We start from the raw sequence: 27,825 nt of genomic DNA on the forward strand, positions 1-27,825 counted from the left end.
GGTTTGAGATTATATTGTGTGGAATGCAGTGAATCTGGAGTACCTACTGAAGCTGTTAATGAATTCAGGTAAGATCCCATACTACACTCTTTCTCTGAGCACAACCATAAAAATAACCCCATTTCATATTGCATACTTATGTTACAAAAAAATAAAGCCAAAACAAAACAACCCCCCCCAAAAAAAAATTTTTAGAATACTTTTTATTTTCTTTGTAAAAGCTCTTTGATAATGTCAGTGTATTTTTAAGTGACAGATTGCAAGTTCCACTGGAAAATACTTCAGAAAAACAATTAACCTTCATTACCATCAAAAATACTGGATGAATAATAGGAATAAATGACCAACTGAAAGAAACCTAAAGTAGATATATGTGCCGTAGCATTAATTACTATCTATATTTATATACAGTTGCTATAGTCATACCAACTGAAACAATAACCTAAAAATCAAGTTGAGAATTAAAATCAAAGCAAGATAACCAAAAGAACAACATTTTTCACAATTGATTTTCAAAGTTCAGGGTGATGGTAACACAGATGCTCTGCTACCTCTCCTAGTCCCCTCCCTGCTCTACCATGACATGCCAATAAATATTCAGTCACATGAATAATTCCCTAGGAAGTAATTTCTCAAAGGCAACTGTTCACACTTTTTATTTTGGGCTAAAATAGTGTATAAACAGACCTCTCGTTATCCAAGTCTAGAAGAAACTGGTCATGCATTAATCTAAAAGAGTTTCTATAATGTTAAAAAGACGAGTGTAATTTTACTGACAATTAAGATACTGGAACCAATCGGCACAGGAAGAGGATGGGTAAAAGGTTTCAAATAGCCCCTTATCTTCTGCCTGCAACAGATCCTTAAATGTATCTGTCCGTATTAAGGATGCACATAGCCTACAAAATTACATTCATTACATCTTGGCTTATATATCCTGTGAACACAGCACATAAAAATGCTATAAAAACAAATATTTGAAAGCCTCTCTAAGCAAAATTGTAATTAATTTCAGTTTGCCAGAATACAGTGTTATTTTAAAGGAAAGTTTCTATGAAATTTTCAAATTTGTTCAATAATGTGTTGCTTGGTGTTTAGGGGTTTAAGGCAGTAATGGAGTAAAAGAACACTTTTCAATTTAGACAGATAATTGTAAAATCTTCCTTATATCAGGTAATCTCAATCTCAATCTGCTTAACTACAACATTTCTATGAAGGTTCACTACACCTTTGCATTTCTGATCGGCCATATAAGTCTCACAGCTATTGATGAATTTCTGAGTAAGCCTTAGGTGCTCCCTTGCTTTGACTAGTCTGCCATATCCTAGGCAACTGTCATATAATAGATACTAAGCAATTGTTTTTCCAGCTGAACGAAACAGAATTGAATTATGTTGTCTAAATCATTCAATCTTCCCTCTCCACCCCATCTTGGCCTTGTGTTTTATATCTATGAAAGAAAATAAGGGCTAATACCGCGATTCAAAGACTGAGCACAGCAGGCAGACTGCTCATGCAAATATCAACCAAAGCACACATTTCACTAATCCTTCCACATAAAGCAACTAGGCCACCAGCAAAACCTCCACCTACAAGACCACATTTAGTCTGTGGAATTACCACATAATGTGCAGTGCATTTAGTAATTTGCCAATCAGGGAGGCAAGGACTGTGCAGTGACTGAATCCAGACTTTCTGTGAGGCAATGACTATGTCTATATTAGCAAGTGGTGTGCACATACACTGCAAATCTTGAAAATAAAAGTTGACACTGAAGACTTGACACATACACCATATGTATTTTGTGGGCTTAACTTTGGACTTGCTTTAGCCATAATAGTAGTTGGAGCATTTTTGCTTTAATTTCATCTGAAAGTTATGTGGCTTGTGCGCTTCAAGACTGCTTTGTGAACCAATGAATAGCATATGGGAGAGATTGTAGTATTTGCCCCAAATTTGTGCTTGATTTCAGCTCAAATGCTAATGCAAATGAATTCAACACAAACCTTTTTTATTAGGCCTCTGTATGAGAGCATGGATGAAAAGGACAAGACGTAAACATTTTAAAAAGTTTTAAAAATTGAAAAAAATGTTTAAAAATTGCTATTTAATGTCCAACACAGAACACAGGAGCAAGTTCTCAAGAACCTCAGAATCAGTGTAGTGATTTCTACCTATGAGGCTGCTGCAACACATATGGAGATCACAAATCACAGCTGGAAGAACTTGATTTTTATTTTGCACACCTCTAGTTCACTAAACAAAGCCCAGCTTAAGAGAGCTTGATAACCACATCGAGACTAGAACATGAATGTCATATGAGCATAAATTCATAGATGTGTGGGCTCCAACGATGAGTGGCGACAAGTTCAAGGAGTCCTTACTAGTAATGAAAGCAGAATTGAGTTGGAAAGGCTGACTCTTCCTGGGCAGAAGGACAAAGCAGCAAGACTCTCCAAAAAAAAGAGCTCAGTAGCACAAGGAAGATCCTTCTTAACCCCTTTTTGTGAGTTTTGGAGTGAGGGAAAGGAATGAATATTAAAAAGTCACCAGAACCACATTAAAAATGAGAGATACCAATCAACTTTGTTGTTGTTTTAATTATTATATTAAATCTATTTGAAATAATTTTTAAAGAGAAGTGTCAAGCCACTGCAGATAATAAATTTATTATAATTATCCCCTCTGTCATTGATGTGGGCGAGACTTAACTCATACAATTCACCCTTACAATTCATGGACTTTAAAAGAAGTTATTTGGCTTTAAAAGAAAAGATTATACCACTAGTGATTAAATTTTTCATAGTATATAATGGAGAAAAATAAGTTAGTATCTCTAATCTTAGAAAACATTTGTGTTCAAGGTGGGGACACAGACATTACAGATGAAAACCAATCACTCTTTGTAATTACTTTAAATAATTTTACCATATAAGTAGTACGATATGAAATAGAAAAGTAACAAAATATTCTGCTAAAATCTGATAGGAAAACATAAGAAAAATGTTATTAAATACAGTTTTCTGAGCTTGAAAAATCTATGACAGCTTGTTTTCATGAAATTTGCATGGAATCAAAGGTTTTAAAGATAAATGAATGTATTTGGACTTACTGGACACACGGTAATGCTTTGCTCCCATTGACTCATACTCAGACTTTCTTCCAGGGTTGTGCATTTCTTCATCACCATGTCCCAGCCACAATAAGGGTCTTGGGATCCAATGCATGCACTGTAAATGAAAACCAATCAGATAACTCGAACATTTATCTTCATTTGTACTGACCGAAGATCTCTAAATAACTGTGTAGCATCTCTTCATATTTCATAGGCAGAAAGTGATATTGTGATATGGTAGATGAAAGGATCAAACAGAAGAAAAATTAATTTGAATGCCTACACAAAGCTAGGATTTGTTTTAAATGCTTTCTTTTCTGGCTGCATGCATGGTATGTTGTCAAGACTGATTATTGTACCTAATTACTAAAGAATTACAGAATTTCATAAAAAGGGTATGTTGTCTACTTCAAGCAAAGATTTCATGAGTTATAGTTCTTAGTCTTTTCTATCAGTTTCAGAATTACAGGTATCTTCTTCGGCAGAAATCAGAGGACAATGTCTACTCTTTGAAAATTAATTAGGAAACTTTCTGATCTATTTTCTGCACTGGTGTAAAATCTGTGAAAGTAAACTCAAAGGGGCACTGGTGGCTGCCATCACACTTCTTACACATCACATGCTGCTCCTAACATTCCATGTTAGTGACACATAAGGAGGGAAAAAAAGAGCTAGAGAGAACGACAGCAGTCCAGTTTAACACAGACTCTGAAAGGCTCACCATACAAAATTAGAAGTTCATTTCTCTACTAAATAGCAGGTTTCTCTTGCTACTGATAGGTCAAACATTATCAGTCCAGGCAATACGTCTGCAGCTTCACAGCTAAAGATGCATAAGAAAGGAGGTGGAAATCCCATTATAGTGAAGCATAACATAATCTGTGTTTTTTTGATCATGGAATGATCTACTCAACATCTGGTCTACTGACACCTGAAAGGACGCACCTTTCTTGGAAGGCAAAAGAAGTTCTAGGACAGGAGCTAGAAGGGCTTGTTGACAGAGCTTTGAAGTATCTTGGAAGGGGGAAGGGACAAAGCCAGGCTCGCCAGTGATGAGTGATGGGATTGTGTGCCAAAACTTGAGGAAACAAATACTCATGGGATCACTCAATCTGCCTCACGAGGTGTTGGCTACAACGTACCACCCCTGAAATGTTTCTACACCAATGCACACAGCATGAGGAACAAACAAGAGGAGCTCAAAGCTTTGGCCCAATCCCAGAGATTTGACATCACAGGCATAACCTGGTGGGATGAAACCTGTGACTGGAGTGCCCCACTGGACAGTTACAGGCTCTTCAGGAGGGACAGGCAGGACAGAAGAGGCAGAGGGGTGGCACTGTGTGTAAAAGAAGGGTTAGAATGTATGGAGCTCACAGTTTGCACTTGCACAGCTGAGAGCCTCTGGGTAAGAATCAAGGGACAAATAAATAATGTGGGTGTCATCATGGGAGACTGCTGTATAGACCTCCTAGCCAGACAATGATGCTGACAAATTATTCTTTGAAGAACTAAGAGACACCTTCAAGTCAAGTGCCTTTGTCCTTATAGGGGACTTCAACTTGCCAGACATTAAGTGGGAGCATCACACAGCTAGTACAGCTTGAGACAAAAAATTCCTAAAAAGCCTGGATGACAACTATATGGAACAGGTCCTAAGAGATCTGACTAGAAGAGATGCACTCCTTGACCTGCTGCTTGTCAACAGAGCAGATCTCATGAGCAAAATGGAGATTGGTGGCCATCTTGACCATAGTGACCACGAAGAGACTGAATTCGAAAGCTCTGTTGACAGTAGGAAAAGTGCCAGCAAAACCTCAACTCTGGACATGAGGAGAGTAGACCTTGGGCTGCTTAGGGAATTAGTAAGCAAGGTCCCCTGGGAAAATGTTTTTGCAGGTGCTGGGGTCCATCAGTGCTGGTCACTTTTCAAGCATCACCTCCTAAGGGCACAGGAGCCTGCAATTCGCAAATGTCAGAAGTCAAGCAGGCAAGGCAGAAAGCTGGCTTGGCTGAACAGGGATCTTGTCTTGGAAATAAGGCAAAGAAGGAAGATGTATACCCAGATAAAGTAAGGTTAGGTGACATGGGAAGAATTCAGTGATGCCACTTGCCTCTGCAGGAAGAAAAGTCATGTGGCCAAAGATCAACTGGAGTTGAAATGTGAGGGACAATAAAAAGAGTTTTTTTTCAAATATATTAGTGGCAATAGGCAATAAAGAAATAAAATATCATCAGCTCATTATAGGATGAGGACGGTCACCTCACAAACAAGGACAGAGACAAGGCAGAGGTGCTTAATGCTTTCTTTGCCTCCGTCTTCAACATGGATGACAGACCAAGGGGCATCTCTCCTATCAAGGGAAGCTGAGAGAGCTGGGACTGTTTAGCCAGGAGAAGAGAAGGTTCAGAGAGGATCTTATCAATACGTACAAAAGCCTGAAGAGAGGGTGCAAAGAAGGGGATCCGGGGTCTTTTCAGTGGTGCCCAGTGACAGGATGAGAGACAACGAGCACAAACTGAAACACACATTGTTATGGTGAGGGTGACTGAGCATTGGCACAGGTTGCCCAGAGAGGTTCTGGAGTGTCCTTCCTTGGAGATACTCAGACGCCAGCCAGAGCTGGCCCTGGACAACTGGCTCTGGGTAGCCCTGCTTGAGCAACAGGTTGGACCAGATGACCACCAGAGACCCCTGCCAACTTCAAATGTTCTGTGATTCCGTCCTCAGTGATTTAGGTGTCTTATTCCTACTTTTATTTCTCTATAGCATTCCTCATGTAGTTCCACATTAAAATCTGACCAAACGCAGACTTACTAAATCCCTAGTATGCTATTCCATAATACCATCACAGAGGATTCTTAGTGCTTATAAATTTCAAAGAAACTGTTTCTACAGTACACTTGGCAACATGGATTGCCAGTACTATGCAGGAACATAGCTCTCATCTGCTAAATGGGCACAACATAAGAGATGTAATAGTCAAAACTCCATGAGTACCCCTAATTAGGCTGCCAGTTCAAATATAAAGTTTTTGGTTTAGGAGATTCAGTGTTCAGGAGAGAGTTACCACTGATGGCTCTTGCAGCTGTGAGCACTTAGCATTTTTGCAACTCAGGCTGCACGTTTCCACTTAATTGACTAGAAAGTGAAGAGGAACATTAATGCAAATTGTGGAAAGCTTTCAGTGTCTTCATCTTCCAGTGTTTGCAAGACATGATGTCCAGTGTTCTTGTTCAGAATACCTCTGATAAAGCATGTGTTTTATGAGGAAAGAATACAAAAAGAAATTAAAGGCTGACAAAATGCAAAACTGGCAATATTACAAGTGCTAATGTTGAAGTGAAGACTTGTGCCTCAAAGAAGTGCTCACTTTTCTAACTTCAAAATGTTCATAATTACAAATGCAGTTATTATACTGTAGACACTTTTTATTAAAAAGAAAAACATTTTAAGGTTGGTATCTTTTCACTTAGAACTGTACTACCCCTTTTGTGCAAATAAGCTGATCCTTCTCCCATTCTGCTCTTAGACCCCATTCCCTCTTTTGGTCTTGCTTCCACTTTACCTTCCACTCAGGCAAATCAAAATGGCTTGCACTTTTCATTACAAATCACTGAGAATTCATAAATAAAGTGCTAAAACCACGCATTGACTGTCCTTTTTACTTTCTGGTATCAAAAGAGGTCCTAGTTTCACAGAGGAAATAAAAGTTCTTGCACTGCTAGGACAAAGCATGTTCAACCACTCTGTGGACACTGAATGTGGTCATTTCAGTAGCTGACCAGCTTTGGAGAGCACTGCAGCAAGATAAAATGAGGTGAGTCTTTTCAGAATTTAGTTAAGACGGTCCACTGAAAAATGGATATTTTGTCTGTTCATCCCAGTAGGCACCAACCCACATCTCTAAGTATTCATATGAGTTGTCTCAGCACCACTAAAACTGGCAATTTTGTGCAGGAGGGAAATTCAGGAATAAAAGTGAATTGGTTCATTCTAAGACTCTTGATGCCACTTACCCTATCAAGTCATCATTCTCCACAAAAAAGTTCAAAGGCTTTTGGCTTCTACTGATTGATTCTAATTTTGCTTTATGTTGTCACTTCACATTTTTTACCAAATATTAATGTTAGGTAGTTGAGTGTCTCTCCTGCAAGGCATTCATTTGGCTGTGATGATTTAGTATGCCTACTGACAGTGATGCAACACTTCAACAATGGATTTTGACTGACTAGTAACAGAACTGTAAGTCACCTCACTCTAAAGCAAGTCAGCAACAGCAGGTAATTTTCTTCAGCTATTTTACAATTATCACCAAGTAGGCCAGCAAAACTGCTCTACTTCAGCTACATTTGAGATGATTTATTGAGACAGAAAATGAAGCAGAATTGAATATAACTCAGAGCAAAATAAATAAAAAATCCCATACAGATTTAGACTAAAAATAATTTGTTATATGTGCACCAAAGAACAAAAAAACCCTTAAGTTTAAAAGCTATACCCTGATACCCTTGATTTCAAAGAGACTTTAAAATCTCCTTTCAGGGGATGAACATATTCCCACATGAATATACATTGCAAGTGCTAATCAGGTAACCTCTGGAGATGGAACATTTTATTCATACAGTAAAAATGCAAGAGGTGCATCTTCTAAGACTGTTCAATGAAACCTTTTTTTATCTTTACCTATACACAACATTTTGGAGAACACACTATCCTGACCCTTTCAATAATTTCTACTGAAATATCCATGCCTACAGAGTTCCAATTACCATCAACTGTGATCTGACACTTTGTACACCAGGAACTGAACTGGCGTCACCATCTTATTTCACAGAAACCAGATTCATCACTGCAAATTTGAAGAGAAAACTGAAGATAAAAGCCTGACTCATGTTCCAAGTGCACGATTCTATCCATTTCTGAATGAATACATGAATGTAATACTAGACTTCTGTACAAATATATCTATCAGTGTTTTCATCACTAGTGATTTTGTAGCCACATACATATATATGTGTGTGCAATGAAGAACAAGGATCTAAAAATATAGATGAATGATGCAGAAGAGCATAAATTTATAAAGGGACACAATTTATAAAGTCCTAGGAGTTCAAACTAAGATGCATGTCAAATACTCAGGATCCTGCTTAACCCTTGCCTGTACTGCTAAGAAAAATCAAATCTTTAATCATCTCAGACACTCTGAGTGAACTACTTTTGCTTCCTCTCACTTGAATTTCTGTAAGAAAGACAATCAAAATGTATTTAGGTAAAATTCAATCTTGAAAAGTCACTGAGAATACCAGGTTTAAACCTACAAGCTCCTCCCATCAAATCCAGAATCAGGAATTTATCACAGAATCACAGAATATGCCAAGTTGGAAGGGACACACAAGGATCATCGAGTCCAACTCTCAGCCCTGCACAGGACCATCCCCAAGAGTCACACCATGTGCCCGAGACTATCACCCAAACACATCTTGAATTGTGTTAGCCTTGGTGCTGTGACCACTTCCCTGGGGACCTTGTTCCAGTGCCCAACCACCCTCTGGGAGAAGAACCTTTTCCTCATATCTTACCTTAACCTCCCCTGACACAGCTTCAGGCCATTCCTTTGGGTCCTGTCACTGGTCACCATAGAGAAGAGATGAGTGTCTGCCCCTCTTCTTCCCTTCACAAGGAAGTTGTAGACTGCAATGAGGCCTCCCCTCAGTCTTCTCTTCTCCAGGCTGAACAGACCAAGTGACCTCAGCCGCTCCTCATATGGTTTCCCCTCAAGGCCCTTCACCATCTTTCAGAGTATGCACTGCATCCTCTTGACATCCTACCTTCATATATATATATTGATAAAATCCCCTCTCAATTTTCTCAAGGTTGAACGGGTTCAACTACCCCAGCCTATCCTCAAAAGAGAGACGTTCCAGTCCCTTACTCATTTTTGTTACCCTCCACTGGATTTGCTCCAGGAGTTCCATGTCTCTCTTGTCCTGAGGAGCCCAGAACTTGACACAGTACTCCAGATGTGGCCTCACCAGGGCTGAGCAGAGGTGTAGGATCACCTCCTTCAACTCACTGGAAATTCTTTTCCTAATGGACCCCAGGATACCTTTGGCCTTCTTGGCTACAAGGGTTGCTGTCCTTCTTGGCTACTGCTGGCTCATGAACAGGTTGTTGTCCACTAGGACCCCCAGGTCCTTCTCTGCAGAGCTTTCCAGTAGGTCAGTCCCAGCCTATGATGGTGCCTGGGGTTATTCTTCCCCAAATAAAGGACCCTGCATTTGCCTTTTTTGAATTTCAGGCAGTTCTCTGGCCATCGCTCCAACCTGTCAAAGTCATTCTGAAGGGCTGCACAACACTCTGGAGTATCAGACTCTCCTCCAAGCTTTGTGTCATCATCAAACTTACTGAGAAGGCATTTGTCCCTTCATTCAAATAACTGATAAATAAGTTAAACAATATTGGGACCAGTATTGACACTTAGGGGAAAACATTGCTATTCAGCCATTTCTCCATCCACCTCACTGTCTACTCATCCAACCCCCACTTCTTGAACTTGCCTGTGAGAAACTACAGTTACTATGAGTAAATACTCTGAACTTAGAATTCCTGAATCTTTTGGTATTTTTTAAAGCAAAGTAATTAATTACATCATGACATATGAAAACCACATGCCTGATTAAATTTTTTATTTCTTAGCTCACTTCTTTGTTTAAAATATTATCCTTCTAATAAAATCTGAACTGCAAATATGTAGTCAAGTCTATTTCGTTTTCTTACATCCTTGCAAATTGAAAGAAAAATACATTTTTCTTTCCTTCATAAGGCTACTTCAATAAATAAATTAGGAGCTGGCTGTAAAACTCTTGTTTGACAAAAATGTCTGCTTACAATAAGATACATACATGCATAGATCACAGTTTAAAAAGTTGTGACTAAACTTTTCAGGTGAAGTAAAATGTAAATGAACAGTTTATCTCTGATGCATTTTGTGTGCCAGATAGATAGACACTTTCTGCAAAAAGCTTCATCTTCACAGAGGCAAAAAGGGTCAAGATCAGTTCTGAAGAGCTTCAACTGATTCCCTCTGCAGCATAGGACTAATATTCTACCTCTTTTGAGTGAGAAAAACTTACAGCTGTGCTTATTTCATAGTTCTACTGTCTTTACTAGGGTTCTCATAAGTTCACATCAAATGAAGGTAATTTTATAGTGTATCTAATACTCAAAAAAAGACTTGCCATTTTTAATATGTGCTTATAATCTAGTCTTGCTGCCAGGATTATGGTTTATTTCAGTCTTGGAAATTTATGAGGATTTTGATTTTGGAATATTACTCTGGAACCACTAATTCAGGTCAGTTCTCATGTGATTCAGACATTCTAATGCAGCAGTGTATTTCTCAGATTTAAACTGGAATAAAGCCTGTGTATTTTGAAATCAGGAAATCCACCTGGATATCCAAAACCAACTATTTTGAAATTATTATTTCAAAACAGTAATTTCAATTCCATGTGTTGGTAAGGTCTTCTGGACACATGAGCACCTAGTAATGGTTTAGACCACATACTTGTTGTTAACTTGTATAGTATTGATATATAGGAATAATTATTTTACTAAGAAATGTTATAGAATGCTTATTACCAGGAAAACAGGCTACTACTGAGAGTGAGAGTACTTCTGAATATGTAAAATCTGTAGCTAGGGCAAAACAAAGGAGAGCAAAAATGGTTGAAATACTTAATATAGTATTCTTGATGGAGCTTTAGGAATGAAATAATATATAACCAAATTTAGAGCTCTCATTTCCTAAGTTACTTAATTGAGTACTCTTCTTAGTACCATTCTGCTACAATTATCTTTCGTGTATGTACAGATTGCTTAACTAATGCCTAACAAAGACATCAAAATAGGAATAGTGAAGCTCAGAGAATGAAAAGTTAGTTACAGTAGAATAGCTATGGTAACATTACTTAGCAAGACAACCTTGTGACCAAATAGTACGTTAAGCATATAATGTAAAAAACAATACTCAAAAATATCCAAGTTTTTTTCTTTTATACCAGAGAAGTCACTATTTGTACAGCTTTTAGCAGATGTCACTATTTATTTACTTAGACATATCATCATAGTAAGATTAGCTTTCAAGCCTTTCAAGTGTGTGAAACATATGCCATCAGAAATACCAATTCTTGACCCTTTCCTGGTAAGATTTTAAAGAAGGATGGGCTGATACAACCTCTCATTGTCATCTGTTTCAGAACTATTGCACTGAAAACTCCAGTACAAAGTATAACATCAACAGATTTGACTCAGAGGAATCACTGTCATCCAGGGTTGCTTTTGAAGGCTACATCTGCCATCAATAGAAAGCTAATTGGTTGTTTCAGGGGAGAGAGTCTTTACCTCCCTGCTACAAATGTTATTACTTATTTCAGATACATAGAGTTTTCAAAGTAAATAGAAAACACTGAAACAGTTTAATAATTACCTTCTCATGGTACTCATTCTATTTGTCTCACATTATAGTTAATTAGCAGGTATACAAAAGTCAGTTGTTCTTCATGCTTGGCCTACTCAACTCTGAAGAGGTACAGAGAGCTGCAGAATTCGTAGTGACAATAGCTCCAAAGAATAATGTTGATGGACTTTCATAGAAGTTTGATCAACATGTGTGAATTGCAATACCCAGGTGATAATAACCTAGTCAAACCTTAAAGATTTTCCCCAAGGAGAACTGCACTTAGGTAACTGCTCTGCTGCTTTCTCCTGGAACATAAAGATGTCAGAATTTTTTGGCGAACTGATTCTAAGTACTGACACTCCCAAATTACTTTTCCCTAGCTAACTCATGACCCCAGCAGGATTATGACAGGATGTTCAAAACTATTCAGACACTGGTAGAAGTGTGCAGGAGATACTGCCCACCTGCCCCCCATGAAAACTGTCAATCCAAATAACTAGAATGGGCAAACTCATAAATGATGAAAATATCATGGGATAGTTAAAAGTACTGAGAAACCCAAACAGGTTCTTTCTGTGGTATGGTCTGCTGTTACAGTAATGAAATGCAGCCAACTGTACCTAAACCACCAAAAAAAAAAAAAAAAATTAAAAATATTAAAAATATTTTCAAGGGCCTTTGTTAACAGTGGTTGTGTGAGCAGAGGAGTCATGAGCTCATGCAAACAGAAATGTTCTGAATCAGAGGGAATGTCTGTCAGAGACAACAACATGTCGCAGAGCTCCTCCACCACAGAAAAGTGCTGGAGGAACAGATTTACAACATGCAGAGCATATTAGAGTGATAATTAAATATAATAAATTTATAATAAATTATAATAAATTAAATTATAATAAATTATAATAAACTATAAATAAAAGCAATAACCACATGATTTAGAGGCTAGTATGGGAAGATGAAACAAGGAATAACTAGAAAATCTCAAAAAAATTATCTTGACATTGAGATATCAGCTTGTGGAACAGTCTGCTCAACAGAGGGACTGAAGTTGCATTTTCTGAAAGCTAAGCAATAAACCTAAACAAAGAGATTAGATAAGATTAAGCATTGAGCACTCTGCCATTGACACAAAAAGACAGCAGGTGAGCCAGTACGTCTTTGGCCTTTTGGCTTTTTTAAGGTTGTTATTCATAGACAAGCATGCTCTATTTCTCAATAATTATGTGAAGCAGATATTAAAGACTCCACATGTCCTTGATCTGGGGAAGAGATTCAAGTAATTATTGGTGAAATTTCAGAATATAGCCTTGGCACATATACACAGCCCTTAGTATGATAAAAGTAAATAAATAAAATTAAAATAATCCCCCCAAAAGACCCACAATGCCCCAAGGCATTACCTTAGGTAAGGTTTACCCATTACTCTATTTATCCATTGATGCAGTACAGTGGGAAACAGAGGAATGTGTGTATTAAAGTATTCAATAATGCAGTGACCAAGTTTCAGATGTTTCACTGCCTAGAGAAATTTATAGCCCCAACTAACATGCTCACACTTTCCTGACATGCAAAAAAATACAAATCTAGTATAAGCCAGGAAAAAACTTGTCAAACCAGAAATAAGTTATAGGTGAGAGAAAGATTACATCTGCATTATCTGAATAATCTGAGTCCCTAATGATAGATGACAGGGAGATTTCTTATTTCATCTGAATCACACCTGTAAACCCTCTCCTTTCTCACAAAACGGAGCTAGAATTGCTGGTGAACTCCTTAACCAAGAAGAAAGCATGGATGGCAACCCTTTTGGTGCAATGAATATTTAATTACTACAAGAAAAAAACATGCAACTACAAAAGATAAGATTGAAAAAACCCATGAAGAATCATTTTAACTCCTTTTAAGTAAGTCACTCCAGTGAATGATGAGATTTCTTATAACTCTGAGCAGAGAAATAAATTGTCATTTGAGCAAGATTTGAGTCATTTAACTACTGTTCTATGCAGTAAAATGGGAATGGCACCACTTTGTTTTGTTTTAAGAGAAATTTTTAAAATTAGGCAATTAGACCCCACCCCTCAGAGAGGGAGAGGAATTCCTAGCCTGTAGCCATACATGGGGTCTATAATTTTAGGTAGCAGTCCCACCCTGAGAGGGCAGAAGCATATTTGGGCCCTGTAACCAGAATAACCCTGATGTGCCTTGGAATTTTCCTGACAGAAGCACAGGTAACAGGGACCTGTGAGACCCCCATGCATGCACCAGCTAAGCAGGTGCTCTGGAAGTCTCATCTCTGGATTTTGGAGTTCATACATCACTACCAACATAATGCGTCTCCAGTCTTGAAATGTCCAAAGTGAACTGCAGGCTTGGTGTAAATACAAGACACCTGTATTATTGAGCTCTCTTGTGTTTATGGCTATCATGGGTACACAGACCCTAGAGAAACAAAGAGTCACAGCCTGATCTCCCTTTCTGAAATAAACACATCCTCTTAGGGCAACATATTTACTGTCTCGTGCAAGCAGAATGGCTTAATCATACAACATTAAAAAAAAGTGAGAAGCTTTTATTTATTTCATTAGTTTTTTTTCCTTCTTCAGATATAGACACATGTATACATATACCCCTCCCAATATGCAAGTCATTAATTAATGAAAAGGATACAGGACCACCACACATCCTGTTTCAACTCACTAAACCAAGTAAAGATGAAACTTGGTTCTATGTAGGCACCTAAACCAACGAAAAGCTTGAAGCAGAGACTTGCCCCTATAAAACTTTTTCTTAAAGTAACTTTGCAGAATTTTCAGTGGGGCTTTGAATGTCCTTCTATTGCAGAAAAAAAAATATAAAATATGCTACATAAGACAGCATAAAAAAAAAAAAAAGGGGCTTGTAAAAAACTAAAAAGTAGAATACTTCCCTTCCTTGGTCTGCTTGTTTTCTAGGGCGCAGCTTTTCCTTCAGTCTTGTTCTCAAACTAGTAGCCTCCTGCATAGTACCAATCCACAAGGTGAGCCAGGTCCCTTGGAAATGTCCTTACACTGTCAGAGCTCTGCACCTGTGTTCTGTGGTCACCTCCCTCCTGTGACCACCTGTGTGGTCCTTCTGATAGCCAGAAATATCTCTATGTGCAAATGTTCACTGCCTTTTATGGGAGGTATAATCTCTTTGCTTCACAAATAACATCTCTGTGATCCTCAGCGTAGCAGCCAAGAAAGGCAACTGGCAGCCTTCCTTCTTCCTTTAATAGCCCAACTTTTCAAAGGAACGTATGTTGAACAAGGTGAAGGTAAAAACATCTAAAAAAATAACCACATGCCTCAGTAACAGTTTTCAAAACCTCATCACACTGGTTCAGCCTGATGTAACACAAGAAAATTGTATTGAATTACCAGGACCTCACATATCAAAAGGAATATCCAACTAATTAAATGGAATTATCAATCTCTAATAACATGTTTTGCAACCCAGAGATATTTTCAGATAGCCTATAGAAACAGTTGTGTGCTGAAGTTTGAAGTCCTTAACTATCATAATACAGTCTATAACCAAGTGGTAATTTGTAAATTATCCTCTTGGTTTGATTGAACAACTGTCACCTGCACAGTCCTTTTACCTAGAAGCATATTTGCATTTATTTTTTGTTGATCCAACTTTACCTTTAAATAGTCACTTCCTAATTCTCAGTTCATCCAACATGGTTTTCTTTCTGAATCCACAGAGATATTGTTTTCTCAGTTATAATACAGCTTTAAAAAAACCCCAAACCCTAACTTGAATTTGTCCAAGTCTCAATCTTTATATATATTAAAGCCGCAGCTATACTGCACTTTACCAGATACCTGTTTTCTGCATAAAACATTTCTTACTGTTTCACTTCACAATTCATAATCTGCATAATGACACTTAAATATCAATATAATTCCTTGAGAGTCTCATCTAGTCCTAACAAGCTAGCACAGGAAGTCACTTCTGATAAACAGTGTACAGAGTAAGTAATTGCTGACAAGGACAATTAATTTGGATTCCTACTTGCAGTCATTTTTCTTTCCCATTTTCCTGCAACCCCTTGCATGTTCGTTTCTCTGATCAAATACAAATAGCAGATTCTTCATACCTGTATGTTTTATAAAAGAGACATCTCTTCAGGGGGACCTTAATCACATGTTCCTGAAGGCCCACAAAAAGAACACTCTGGCTGTGCAAGATCTGAAGGCTCCTGATGGGCTCTCGCTGACTTTTCGGCAGGAGTTCAATTTCCTCGAGCAGACAGCTGCTTGATGTCTGGTTCATTGGGGCAAGTACCTTCTTAATAGTACCATAGTCTGAAAAGGCAAGTGGAAAATGACTTACAAAAAATCACACTAGCACAAACTAGGGTGAGGATCTGGTTTCATTCTACAACTTTGAGACAGGCACAGATTGAATTGGTGACTATGTTAATTTGCCTATGCTACGTAGCAAGGGTATGTATTTATCAACCTCCTCAAAAAAACGGCATGCAACCTGGCTATATAAGGCTTCATTAAAATGGAAAATCATAGCCAGTGGTTTCAGTGCTTTCAAAAATGTACCTTCAAAAGCCAGGTGCCTTGCTCATGTTTCCAACTATACTACAGTGTGTGCAACATTGTGCACAGCCTCCAGCAAGATTTCCTAAAGAACTTGCAAAAGTCCCATCCTCAGAAGTGTTGTCTGTTCAGCCATTTTCGCACCACAATTGCAAAGCAAAATAGAGAGAAAAGCAGCGAAAGAAATGAGTCTGGAACACGGCTCTAGGGCATGGTGGTTTTCAGACCTGTCATAATCTTTCAAGTGAATATTTACTTTATAATCAAACTAACTGTCTACTTCTGCCAAGACAAAGCTAAGAAGGGTAGTAAACACAGACCATCTTAATGGATGTAACTTTATTGCCATGGACACAGGGAAAGTTCCAGTTTCATCGCAAATGTCAAGTCTGAATCCAACAGCCATCTAGGAATTCAAATGAATGGTGTCTTTGCATCCTAACTGTAAGCAAGACATACTGGAATAGATCCAGACACTTGACAGCCTTTATTTAAGGATGGCCAAGTATATACAGGAGTAGGAACAGATAATGACATTGGCCAGAATGAGTAAATAATGTGCTTTGCTAGCTTTTACTGCAAAAACTTTTAAAGAGATGTGCAATACCAGCAACTGAACATTAGAAATCTAATCCCTGTGAATTATGAGAAAAAATCTAGTTGAAATATTACTATGTAATGTATAGGAGACTATGAAGAACTGAACGGAAAAACAGAGATGGAGTTGAAAAAAACATGCTTAGAAGCAGTAGAGTTTGTAATGAACAAAATTATACTGGGACAGAGTGAAAGGATGATGTCTACAATTAGCCAGCAATGGAGAACATTGCAAGAGTGTGGTTAAATTCATTACAACATCTATGATGACACCTGCAAAGGAAAACAGAAAATGAACAAACAAAACAAACAGCAGATGCAATAAACTAATATAATTGTAATTTCCTGAGTTTCCTAACAGAAGTGAAAACACTCACAGAAGTTGCAGCAATTTCTTGCTATAGAGAAGAAAAAATATTTATATGAGCTGTTATATTTACAAAATATTGCTGCATTCTTCAAGCAAACATATCTTTAACAAATCATCATAAGGCAGTATAGAGGTAAGTTCATTTCAGTTCTTTGAAAGAAGAGAAACAATCTCTACCCATTCCTTTTTGAGAGGGAAACACTTTCAGTCTAACTGTTACCATATATTACAGTGAAAACCCCCCTAATTTCATCTTCATTTTACTATAGTTTAGCATAGTACCTCGTAGAGTGGGTATGTCTCCAGAAAGCAACTGAACCAGCACCAGAAGACAGAATCCAAACCTAAATTTTCAAAGCAGGAGCCTACAGTATCATCTTTCATTAATGATGCAAAAACTCATTGCTATCTCCTAAACTATAAAAGAAATTATATAGTTTCAAGCAAAAGAAACTTACAGTAGCCTCAAATATCTCCTCAGGCCAGTTGTATACCTATATTTAAGACTTTACCAATATTCGTTGCACTTTCTGAGCACAGCAAGGTGCCTTGGCAGATCTGACAATCTCCTCGCATATACCATGAAAAATTCAAGGAACAGCAAAACCTATTGTAAATAGGTGTGTAAATAGGTCAGTGTAAATAAGGCCCTGGTTTTCAATTTTTACATAAAACATTCTTTAGAACATTAAGATGATATCACTATCAAAGAAAGTGCAAGGTGATTGACAAACATTCTGCCATTCTGAAAAAAATGTATTATCAGTATTTCCTTTCCTCCAACACAAGAAGTAGAACAGCCCTACCATGAAGCAGAATGTGCATTTGGCTAGCAGCAGAAAATTATTCCAATGACAGAAAGTATTAGGTTGCATAAGGGCTTAAGTTCTCTCAATACAGAAAAAAAAAAAGACACAGGAACAGCTAATGCAGCAGCTGGTTGAGCCTACGAAGGGAAAAGCCCAGGACTTGGGATTTAGCAATCTGTGTAACATTACAAAAGATACATATGGTACACAGAATATTATGGGATTTAAAACTTACTCTTTTTGCCCTTCCTAAAAATAACTTTAAAATTAGTTAAGTCATCAGTAGAATATGCATAATTAAAGCCTTTGCTATAATCTGTTTGCCCATATGGGGGTGGGGTACAATTTGATTTAAAGCAAGGGCATATTTAGAAGATAATAGAACCAAGATCTGTAACTTAATTTATCTTTTACCTCCAGGTTTCTGAGATATCTATTTATACTTGAAATATAAGAATACAGCCTAAAGGACAAGTGAAAGATTGAGCTTTAGCCCTTCTTTGTTTTCTTTAAAAATTAAAAATATACTATGGGTAAGCATAAAGCTTCTACAATGATACAGAAAACAAAAAAAAATGTAGTTTAATTTTAAAATTTCCACCTTTACTTTAAATTTTAGTTTAAATATTTTTACGGTTTTTAGATGCATATTCATTAATTCTTTAGGAAAAAAGTGAACCCTAAAATGAATATGGAGTTGTGATGCTTTATCAAGACATAGATTTTAATTTTCTTTTAAATTTCTATATTTATTTTCAGAGTTGTTTTGCATATTTGTCTCTCCATTTGAAAGTAATCCACTGTTTGAACAACCTGGTCAGTGTAATAGTTAATTTGATATTTTTCTCTATTTTTAGTATATTTTCATGACATAATAAAAACTGCAATTTGTCTACAAGTTTCAGACAAAAACAGAAGCTAAAAATTTGAACGTCTTCTTCTTTGGAGGCTTAAGAGAAAATAAAATGTGACAAGCTTATGAAGGATAACAATAAACCACTGTGATTGCCTTGCTATTATAGGACATTATCCTCTTGATGATAACAAGACAATGGTGGATATTAGGAGAAATACAGATATAAAGCACATTTATTAGATCAAAAAGGCAATTATGTAAGTGTATAACAAAAGCTTCTATGAAATATTGTAGCTGGAAATAGAAGAAAGAATTTTGTTGCATTTCCTCAAGAAATATTGCAAATTGTTCTGTCCTGTTGATATGGCAACTTAATTTTAAACACTAAAATGGTTAAATGAGACACTTATTACCCCCTGTGCCATCACTTACAGGAAACAGAAAAGCTTAAACTCTACTTTATTCAGGTCTCTTAGTTTTCCTTACTCTGTTGCAGGACACTTGGAGTAAAGAGTATGCAAGTGACATGGAAAACTCACAAATCACTGCTCACTGACATTTAATTAAATTGCAGTAAATTAAATTAACTGAAGCAACAATATTTCATGTGACAAATTTGGTATTATAAAAAAAAAACAGTATTAATATCCCTGAAAACATGGAACAAAAATAAATACTAGTTGGTTTCTGTCACCTGCAGAAAATATATGCAAACCCCCAAGAAGTGAACCCTAACCAAAGTTCTTAAACGACGTAGTTTTTTTAATAGTTGCAAGACTGAAAAACAACTAAAAATCTTCATAATCTACCAAGTGAGTTATATTTTTAGCTCAATCATTACAGCATCATTAATGTACCAAAGAAATTGTTTCTGGTTTTTGGTTTTTTTTAAGTAGACCAAGAGCTGTTAGATTTAAAATAAAAAGAGGTACACTCTGGGGCTTGAAAAATTTTGCAGCTTGTTCATGTGAGACCTTAACAAAAAATATTGAATATGTTTGGTCTTACAGTTTTTGGCCCCATGTGAAGTAAAAAACAGGTATAAAACCAGGTCTGTTCTAGGTGTACTCCAGAAAGAAAAAAGTAGGGTGTGTGTTTTTTTAATGATTCCAGAATTTAAACCAAATCATTCTTTCCCCATGCTCAGTATCAAAGGGCTTTGTATTTCAGACATTGTTTATGTATTTCTGTTATTGCTAGAGAATAACAATACTCTAAGGATCCTTGGCCATATATCAACACTGAATTTTATGGCTTAAAAGCTCTTAGGAAAGTCTGAGAACAAACATGGTCACTATTGCTTTGGTGGTACATTTAGTAGACTGAGAAGTTTAAAAAGATTAGCAGGGAAGATAAGACTCCAAATTTAGGAAAAAAGCAACTTCAACTACTTATGAATCAAAATGTCCTGCTTCCTGTCAAAGTGTACGCAGTTCACAGTAATCTTAAATTTGGTCATTCTATTTTTCTTGGTTTTTAGAAAGAAAAAAACTAGAGTTAAATTGTGTAATTTTAATATGTTTAGTAAAAGCTACTTTAAAATTATGTACAAATAATTATACCACTTAGTACTGACTGTGTATTAACAGTTCCAAAGCATAGAGTAGCTGCTTAACTATCGCACTTAGGAAATACGAAAGGTTTGACTCTTTCTCTGACAAGAGCTTTGGAAGCAGTAAAAGGAAAATGTAGAAAAAAAAAATATTAAATTATTCTTATCTTGGTAAGACCCCTAGTATTTATGCAATCTGGTGTGGTTTTGTTTTTCAATTCTGGGAAGTAATGACAGCAGTTCTGAAAGACAGTGCATAAAAAGCAAGCACATGTAATATTTTAGATTTACGCTCTTTATCTTTGGCTCTGACTCCTTCTTATTCCCTCTCTCCTAGTGCATTTCAAATAAATATTGATGTTCTTCCTTACAGTATTGGAAATTAATTTGAATTAAAGCTGAAATGAGATGCATTTTTGATAATGATTGTCAACAAAGGAGGTATGATGGTCTATTACTTGTCCCCAGGCTTCTATGCAGGAGAGATAATTTAACTCATTTCCCAACTATTAAGAATTTGAAAGGTGCAATTTTAGCCACAATCTATTTGCATACCTTCTAAAATTATTAACAAGCTTCTTAATGCCCTAGTGGCTATTCCAAGAGAAATTCAATTGTACCTCTGCAACTAGAGGAGTTTCTCATGGTTGTACATCAAAATTTAATATGCATTTATTCTATGAAGGGAAAATTTATGGGCTATCCTTTCTACCTAGGAATTGGAGTTATTGATTTTAAGAAACTTCTGAATAAGAAAGTGCTGATCTAGATACTAGTTATGAAAGAAAATAAAGAGCTTTCTCCAAAGCCATGTGACTGGTAGGACAGAAAGCACATACAAATTAATGACATATACAGCCAAATAATTGTTGCAGAGTAAACTCCCTCTCTAAAAACTCAAACAAAACTAAACCAAAAGCCTAAAAAATTCATTTCCATTTTCAAATACAATAACTTTGGAATGTATATCAATGGAAATCAGGACAACCACAATGCCAATTCTCTCTTCACTATTTTCCACAGAAAACCTTTTAAACATATAACAATATTCTTTACAACATCTCTATCCCCTGTAGATTTAATTCCTATGTGTTATAATATCTCAAAAGCATCAAGGACATAGCCAGTTTGCAGCTGAATTAGCAAAGCCTTCTTCCAGGAACTACCATGCAAGGAGTTAAATATCCACTTGATCACAGAAAATATCTACCACTCCATAAAGTACAACAGACAATAAATTGATACAAATAACATTTCCACTAATAGCATTTCCTAAGAATCAAAAAGGCACTATAGTTTAGAAAATACGACAATTTGTGTGTCATCCCTCAGTGGCCATCTCATACCTCAAATTGGAATTTAAATCCAGCTCCAGTCAGACTCATTCAAAAATCTTTCAAGTAGAGAATTCAAGTTCTAAAGGGAAATTCAGATTTACTTCAGACTAAAATAGAAAGTGACTAGCAGCTAAACCACAGGAGTATGTCTTTTTTGAAAGATTGCAGCTTCAACTTTGTAGAAATAAACTTCTAAAACTGAAATATCTTTTCTCTGCTTTCCCCTTGGTCTTTTCGAGAAGGTCAAGCAAAAACCTATACTAAATAACAAATACATGCTGAGTTACGTGTCTCTGCCACCACATCAATTAGGTCTGTTTCTTTTACAAAAAAATCAAACTTTCTCAGCTTGTTAGAGTGGTGCTTGTATACTCTCGTGGTGATTTCTCATCGTTCCTAGATCTAAACCAGCTGTTTTTTCCCGCCTGATGAAAAAATACAACCCCAAAATAATTTCAACAATCTCAAAATGTTGTTTTTTTAATGAATCATGCTCATCGGCACACCTTTATTCATTACTTCAATTTCCAACCTTCTAGGAGATTTTCAGCTTGCCAAAGATGTGACTGGGGTGTCTTTTAACTATCTTTTATTTGCAATCTCATTTAATTAGTTTTCAATTATAAAAGTTTAATAAAGAAACTGTTATGAAACAATTTGGAGACTTGTGAGATGTGGGTTTAATTGTTTAATTTAATTTTCTCTCCAGATTTCATGTGGGAAATTGGTATTCAGAACAATAATACCATCTAAAGTGAAAAAACGTAAAACTTTAAACTTCACTTTTTATAAAACTGTTTCATGTAACTATAAAAATATCTAACATTAGATTCTTTAACAGGTACATTTCCCTACTGAAGATGTAAAACTTTTTTTGCTATGCTGTTTTCTTGAACACTGACTTGATTCTATGACAAATTCAAAGCCAGGGACAGGCAGTTACTCTATTCTCCCTCAATATACAGTTGAAAAGTCTCAGCTGCAGCCCAAGAAAAATCATGAATGTGATTTTGTTCCCTTCAAGCGATAGGTGTCCTAAGGGAATTTCAGGGAACTTATTGCTTAATTAAAAAGGCATTTGAAAACTGTTTTAATAGTTGTTGGAGCAGGGAGCAAGGCATCATCTCTCTAGCGGAATTCTCTACCTAACTGGCTTGAGAGCTGCTGTGCTCCTGCATCTGCCTGCCAGATGAACTGTGCACTCCACATGCAGATTAAAAAGGTGTCAGTGAGTGCATCTGGGAAGGCTCCTCCCCATCCACAGCAGCCCCTTCTCATCTGGATCAAGCATTCAACAAGGAGATGTAAGAGATTACTTTGAATTCTGGAGACTCTGAAGAATTAAACTTCATCTCTACACATCCCCCATGACTGCTGCTGTCATCCAGATGACTTCACCAACAGGTTGACCTGTCTCTGCTATGTTGCTGTGTTAATTTCAGAGAATAATCCCAGAGAAATGCATAGCTCAACACACAGCTCCTTGTCCATGTCCCCATACCAAGTCTCACCATTTATAACTCCTTCAGAAAGTAATATTAAAATGTGAACAACAATACTTTAATTACTAGCATTTGTTTGAGAACTGCTGTCTTAGGAGAATGGATATGGTTAAAACTACAGCCTAAAATCTTTAGATGAGGCTTTAATGAGTCGGGGAAAAGCACATCATTTCTAAGGACTTGGAAAAGAGGGGACAGACAAGAATTTTAGCTTGGCTCTAGCATGACACATTCTTTCTCTTTTTTCTTTCTTGGGAAGTTGTCAGAAAATCTCAAGTAGGTCATACAGACCAAGGCATGATTTGTATCATCAAGCAACCCTTCACTGATTTTATCAAACAATAATCTAATTTTGAATTCTTATTTAAATTACCCAAGTTCTGTCTACAAACTTACTCAGTAATAAAAAATAATTACAAGGATCATGACAGATGAAATCAGCATCCTCAAAGAAGGCCAGCAAAACACCTTTTCTGTCTTGCATCAGGCTGAAATTACCTTGTATATAAAAGACACATTCTTTTAGCTTAGAAAAGGAATGAACTTCAACAATGTCAGATTCAAAATCAAATAGAATATCAAGACTATGTTGGGGAATCAAGCCTACAGACAAAACAAATCGTATATATTTATCAGCGTTGATCATAGTTACTGCATTTGAATCAAACCAATCATGCTAATATGCATGTTAAGCTGTGAGAATATGCTATGAGACTATCTTTACTAAGATTCCCATTAGATGTTTTCAGAAGTCTCAAATATTTACTCCCTGAGTACAGTGAGATGATAATCAAACAGAACCAATATTAAGAGCTACATGTGAATAATATCTATTCCAGAGAATGCGCATTTGGCATTATATTTCAATTACAGCCACTTTTGTTGGCAACATTCAGCTTTTACTACACTAAAAATGACACAAACACACACAAAACTTGAAGCCCTGAGGCAAAGAAGACAGAAGCATTCATATGGTTCTGAATGGGAAACACTACACTTGTCAAGAGATACATAATTTCAATATCCTAGATTCTGAAAAGAGAAAGAAATAAAACAATAGGGTTGTTATTGGGGACTGATTGCTACCATTGACAATGAAGCAAACAAAAAAGTCTGTATTAATTTCCCAGAAACTTCTTCACAGGAAGAGAAAACTTTCTGATGTTGGAGAGGTCTTCTAAAATGTTTAATCAATATCTAGGACTAGACTTATTAGACAGTGGAGATGAGCACCTCTGAAGAAATGTGTAACCTCTAAATAAAGTAGTAGAGTAGGTAATAAACATAAATATCAATCACAAGATTAAATGGTTTGTATGATTTAAGGCTTGCTATCTGACACAGAGCAGCAGTGAAGAATGTCACACGAAGGAAAAAATTACTATCAAATACAGGACCTGGATCCCTGCCAGTCTTTTAAAGTTAAGATGTAATAACTCTGATTGGATCTGACCGGACAGGGAGTACTTACTGCTCCTATTATTTTTTATTGCCTTCCTTCATACCACCAAAACAATAAATATCTTGCACTACTTAATGCATGCTATGAATATGATAGTGTTTTCCCATTGAATAAAATTTTCAATGCCTGTATTAGGAAGCATTTAGATGCACAAGTAGAGAAAACTCAGATACATAACCCACGAGAAACTTTGCTTGATTTCTAAACCCAGTCACATGTGATTATTTTCACTGGAAGTGTCAGAAAGCCAACTGACTACTGTATGTATCCAGAAGCATCACAAACTTGGCTGATGAAAATGTTTCAGGGACTGTCCTCTGCTCAAACTCATTTGCAGTCCTCACCGTACATGCCCCTATGCCTCAGGCCCTAAATGAGCCAAATCCAGCACATATGTCCTGTACAATTCCAGTATGATGTGCATGGAATTTCAGCAGCAATTTCAGCATAAAACACAGCTTTTTTTCAGAAATATAATAGGACAAGATGATGATGATGACGATGGGGTTTTTTCTACTCAAAGTAAGTAAGAAAGTAAAAAGACAAGAAACAGAAACAAAGTTGGGATTAGAGAAATTAATCTCAAAGTCTCTTACCAGAAGATGTTCATCTCACTACCCTCACTATTCCATTAAAGTACCTATATCCATAGCATATAGCCATAGTACACAGCCATAGTCTACAATGCATACAATCATATTACTTTATATTCTTTGTATAATAGTCTAGAAGCCAGGACATCTGGCAATAACCAGAAAATCTCACAAAGCTTGTTAGTTAAAAACCACCTCGTACTTTGTAAGCAAGCAATTTAACCACTATTCTGGTTGCAGTCATGCCTATTCCTTCTAAGATGTGCCCTTACAGAATGAAATTCCCAAGATTCATAAGAAAGAAAAATAAAAATAAATAAAAAGTAGAAAAATTAATCTGTAGACAAGGGACTCTCTGCCCCAAATATTAGGACTCTTACCCTGTGACTTGATTACAGTAAAATGCAAATGGAACCTAATCCTTCTTTTTGTGATTGCACCTGCCGGTTACAGGACTCTTCACATAAAGTCCACAGTGTCTGAAATAAAGCATCTTCACATTTTGATGACTTACAAGACACAGAACAAAGTAAATGAGGTATATCTTTATTAAGAAACTCTTTAGATTATTAAGACTTGCCGTGTCCTATGACTAGAGTTGGGTAGGCACAAGGGGGAAAAATCCCAAAGATTACTAGTGCCACCACTTGTATATGCTCAGTTATAAACATTTAGATTTATTGAGGTTTAGAGGAAAAGGGATGCAGAATGGAGAAGCTCATAAACATTAAAAAACACAGAAGTTCAGTATAATATCCCATTCAATGACTGCTTTACTTGCAGCTCACACTAAATATATTGTACATATCATAGAATCATACTTATGATCCATATTTGGTTTTTTAGGGTCAAAGCTGAGTTTCTTGTAAGGTTTGGACTTTTATTTCTCCCCATGATTTAACTGTTCCACTTTCTTCTTTGGTTGGACAGGGTTTATTGAATCACTCCGATGCATGTCCACCTTAAAAAAAATATGCTAAAGAAGTTCACAATGCTCAGCAACATGCCAAGTTACCTCATCCTTTCTGAAATGTTATGATAAAGTCAAGTCTCTTCAAAGGGAAGGTTTCCTCCCCACATCTCTCAGGAAGAGACCTTGCAATGGTTACAGTGTGGGTTCAAGGATCAAATTCCTCCCCAGTGTAAAGCAAACTCCAACACTGTTTTTTGAAATTAGGACCAAGCCTGTTGACTAGCAACGCATGCTATCAGAGGTTTTGAGTGTAGGCATATCAGTAAAACCTATCAGCATAGGTTTTACCTTTGAAGACAGCAGGACAACACTGAGCACCATGTAAGATACCGCTTTTGCTCACAGCTTTGCATTTTGTGCATTAGAATTGTCTAATAACAAATGACATAGGGCTTATCAAGTCTAGTTTCTCTTTCAGGAGGAAGTGGCAGTTTCAAAACACACAGAAAGGAAAGATAGGCTATTTGGTCATTCTAAGTTTATGAAGTAGTCAAAAAGGATTTGAAAGCTCAGCACCACCATGGTAAAGAGGAGCTGGTCTTCTTTAAATGGAAGGTTGAGACTGTCTCCAGCTCTTTTAATCTTTTTCCCTCCCTGGCCCACGCATTAATCTCGCTCCCATGAAAGCATAGCCAGCTGTTCTTCAGCCAGTAGCTGCCTCTTGCAGCAATTGTGATTTCCAGTGGCAGTACAGAAGTGCACACACCGTATGTTCTTTGGACATTTATTTATAGTCTTTATCCGACAGAGCCAGGCAATTATAAAGACATAATGATAATTTGTGAACAGAAAAAAAGGGCTTCTCCTACTTAAATTTGTCCCATGAGAAAACAGAATACCATCTACTTGCAGCAGGCAATTCATGAACATGTTAACAAAAATATGAACAAACTGTATGAGCAAATAGCAGCAACAAACTAATCAAAATCATGACCTGTTTATGGGTTGATTATAATAACAAAAAATGACTACAAATAAGTGTTGGGTAATTTGTGAACCAAATAAAGGGCTACAACTCTCACATAGAAATTGCTGACAATTAATAATTTAAGCAGCTCTAGTTAGAGCCATCTATTTATTAAGAAACCTCTCCAACTGGATCTGGCAGAATGATTTATCTTTATACACAGTGATAAAGCCAAGGGAAATCAGTACTACTGGACATTTTAAATATCGGGTTTGATTCTCTAGAGACCCATAGTATCATTTATAACTCTGTAGCCTGAACTTTAGACGTAGCCATTCTCATTTAGTAACATTTTAAAATCGCTTTGCCCAGTACGGATGACACAATACACAAGGCAGCAACAAATCAACATCTCTGTGTTTAAATTAGATAAAAAAAACCAGCAAAGGTTTACATTATCCTTCTTTGTCTTTACAGATAATTTAACATAGAAAATAACATTAATATTCTAGAAGAAATATATAGCAAGCCTTCTTAGTAAGGCTAGCATAAATCCAAGTGAACATTAGAAGAAAAACCATGCAATCTTTTATATATTTTTTTAAACTTCGAAGCAAAATGTTTTCTGAAAAGTTTAATAATGTAAATGGAGTATTAATTCAGCTAGGGTTTTTTCTTTATTAGAGGTAACTGTCATTGCAAAAGCAGAA

General features: G+C 36.6%; 1 protein-coding gene across 1 annotated transcript in view; it reads right to left on the bottom strand.

The window, feature by feature from the left end:
• LOC114065867 (semaphorin-5A) overlaps positions 1–27,825 on the bottom strand; it is a 127,838-nt gene that overhangs the window by 86,114 nt on the left and 13,899 nt on the right. Inside the window, exons 5-6 of the mRNA XM_027900078.1 lie at positions 15,704–15,911; positions 3,113–3,230 (exon numbers count right to left, since the gene is read on the bottom strand). Of these exons, the coding sequence (XP_027755879.1) occupies positions 3,113–3,230; positions 15,704–15,911 (326 nt within the window). The remainder of the gene's footprint in view (positions 1–3,112; positions 3,231–15,703; positions 15,912–27,825) is intronic.

The sequence above is a fragment of the Empidonax traillii genome, unplaced genomic scaffold (assembly GCF_003031625.1).
Source record: "Empidonax traillii isolate 1590-97213 ecotype Southwest subspecies unplaced genomic scaffold, ASM303162v1 scaffold704:size332872, whole genome shotgun sequence".
NCBI lineage: Eukaryota > Metazoa > Chordata > Aves > Passeriformes > Tyrannidae > Empidonax > Empidonax traillii.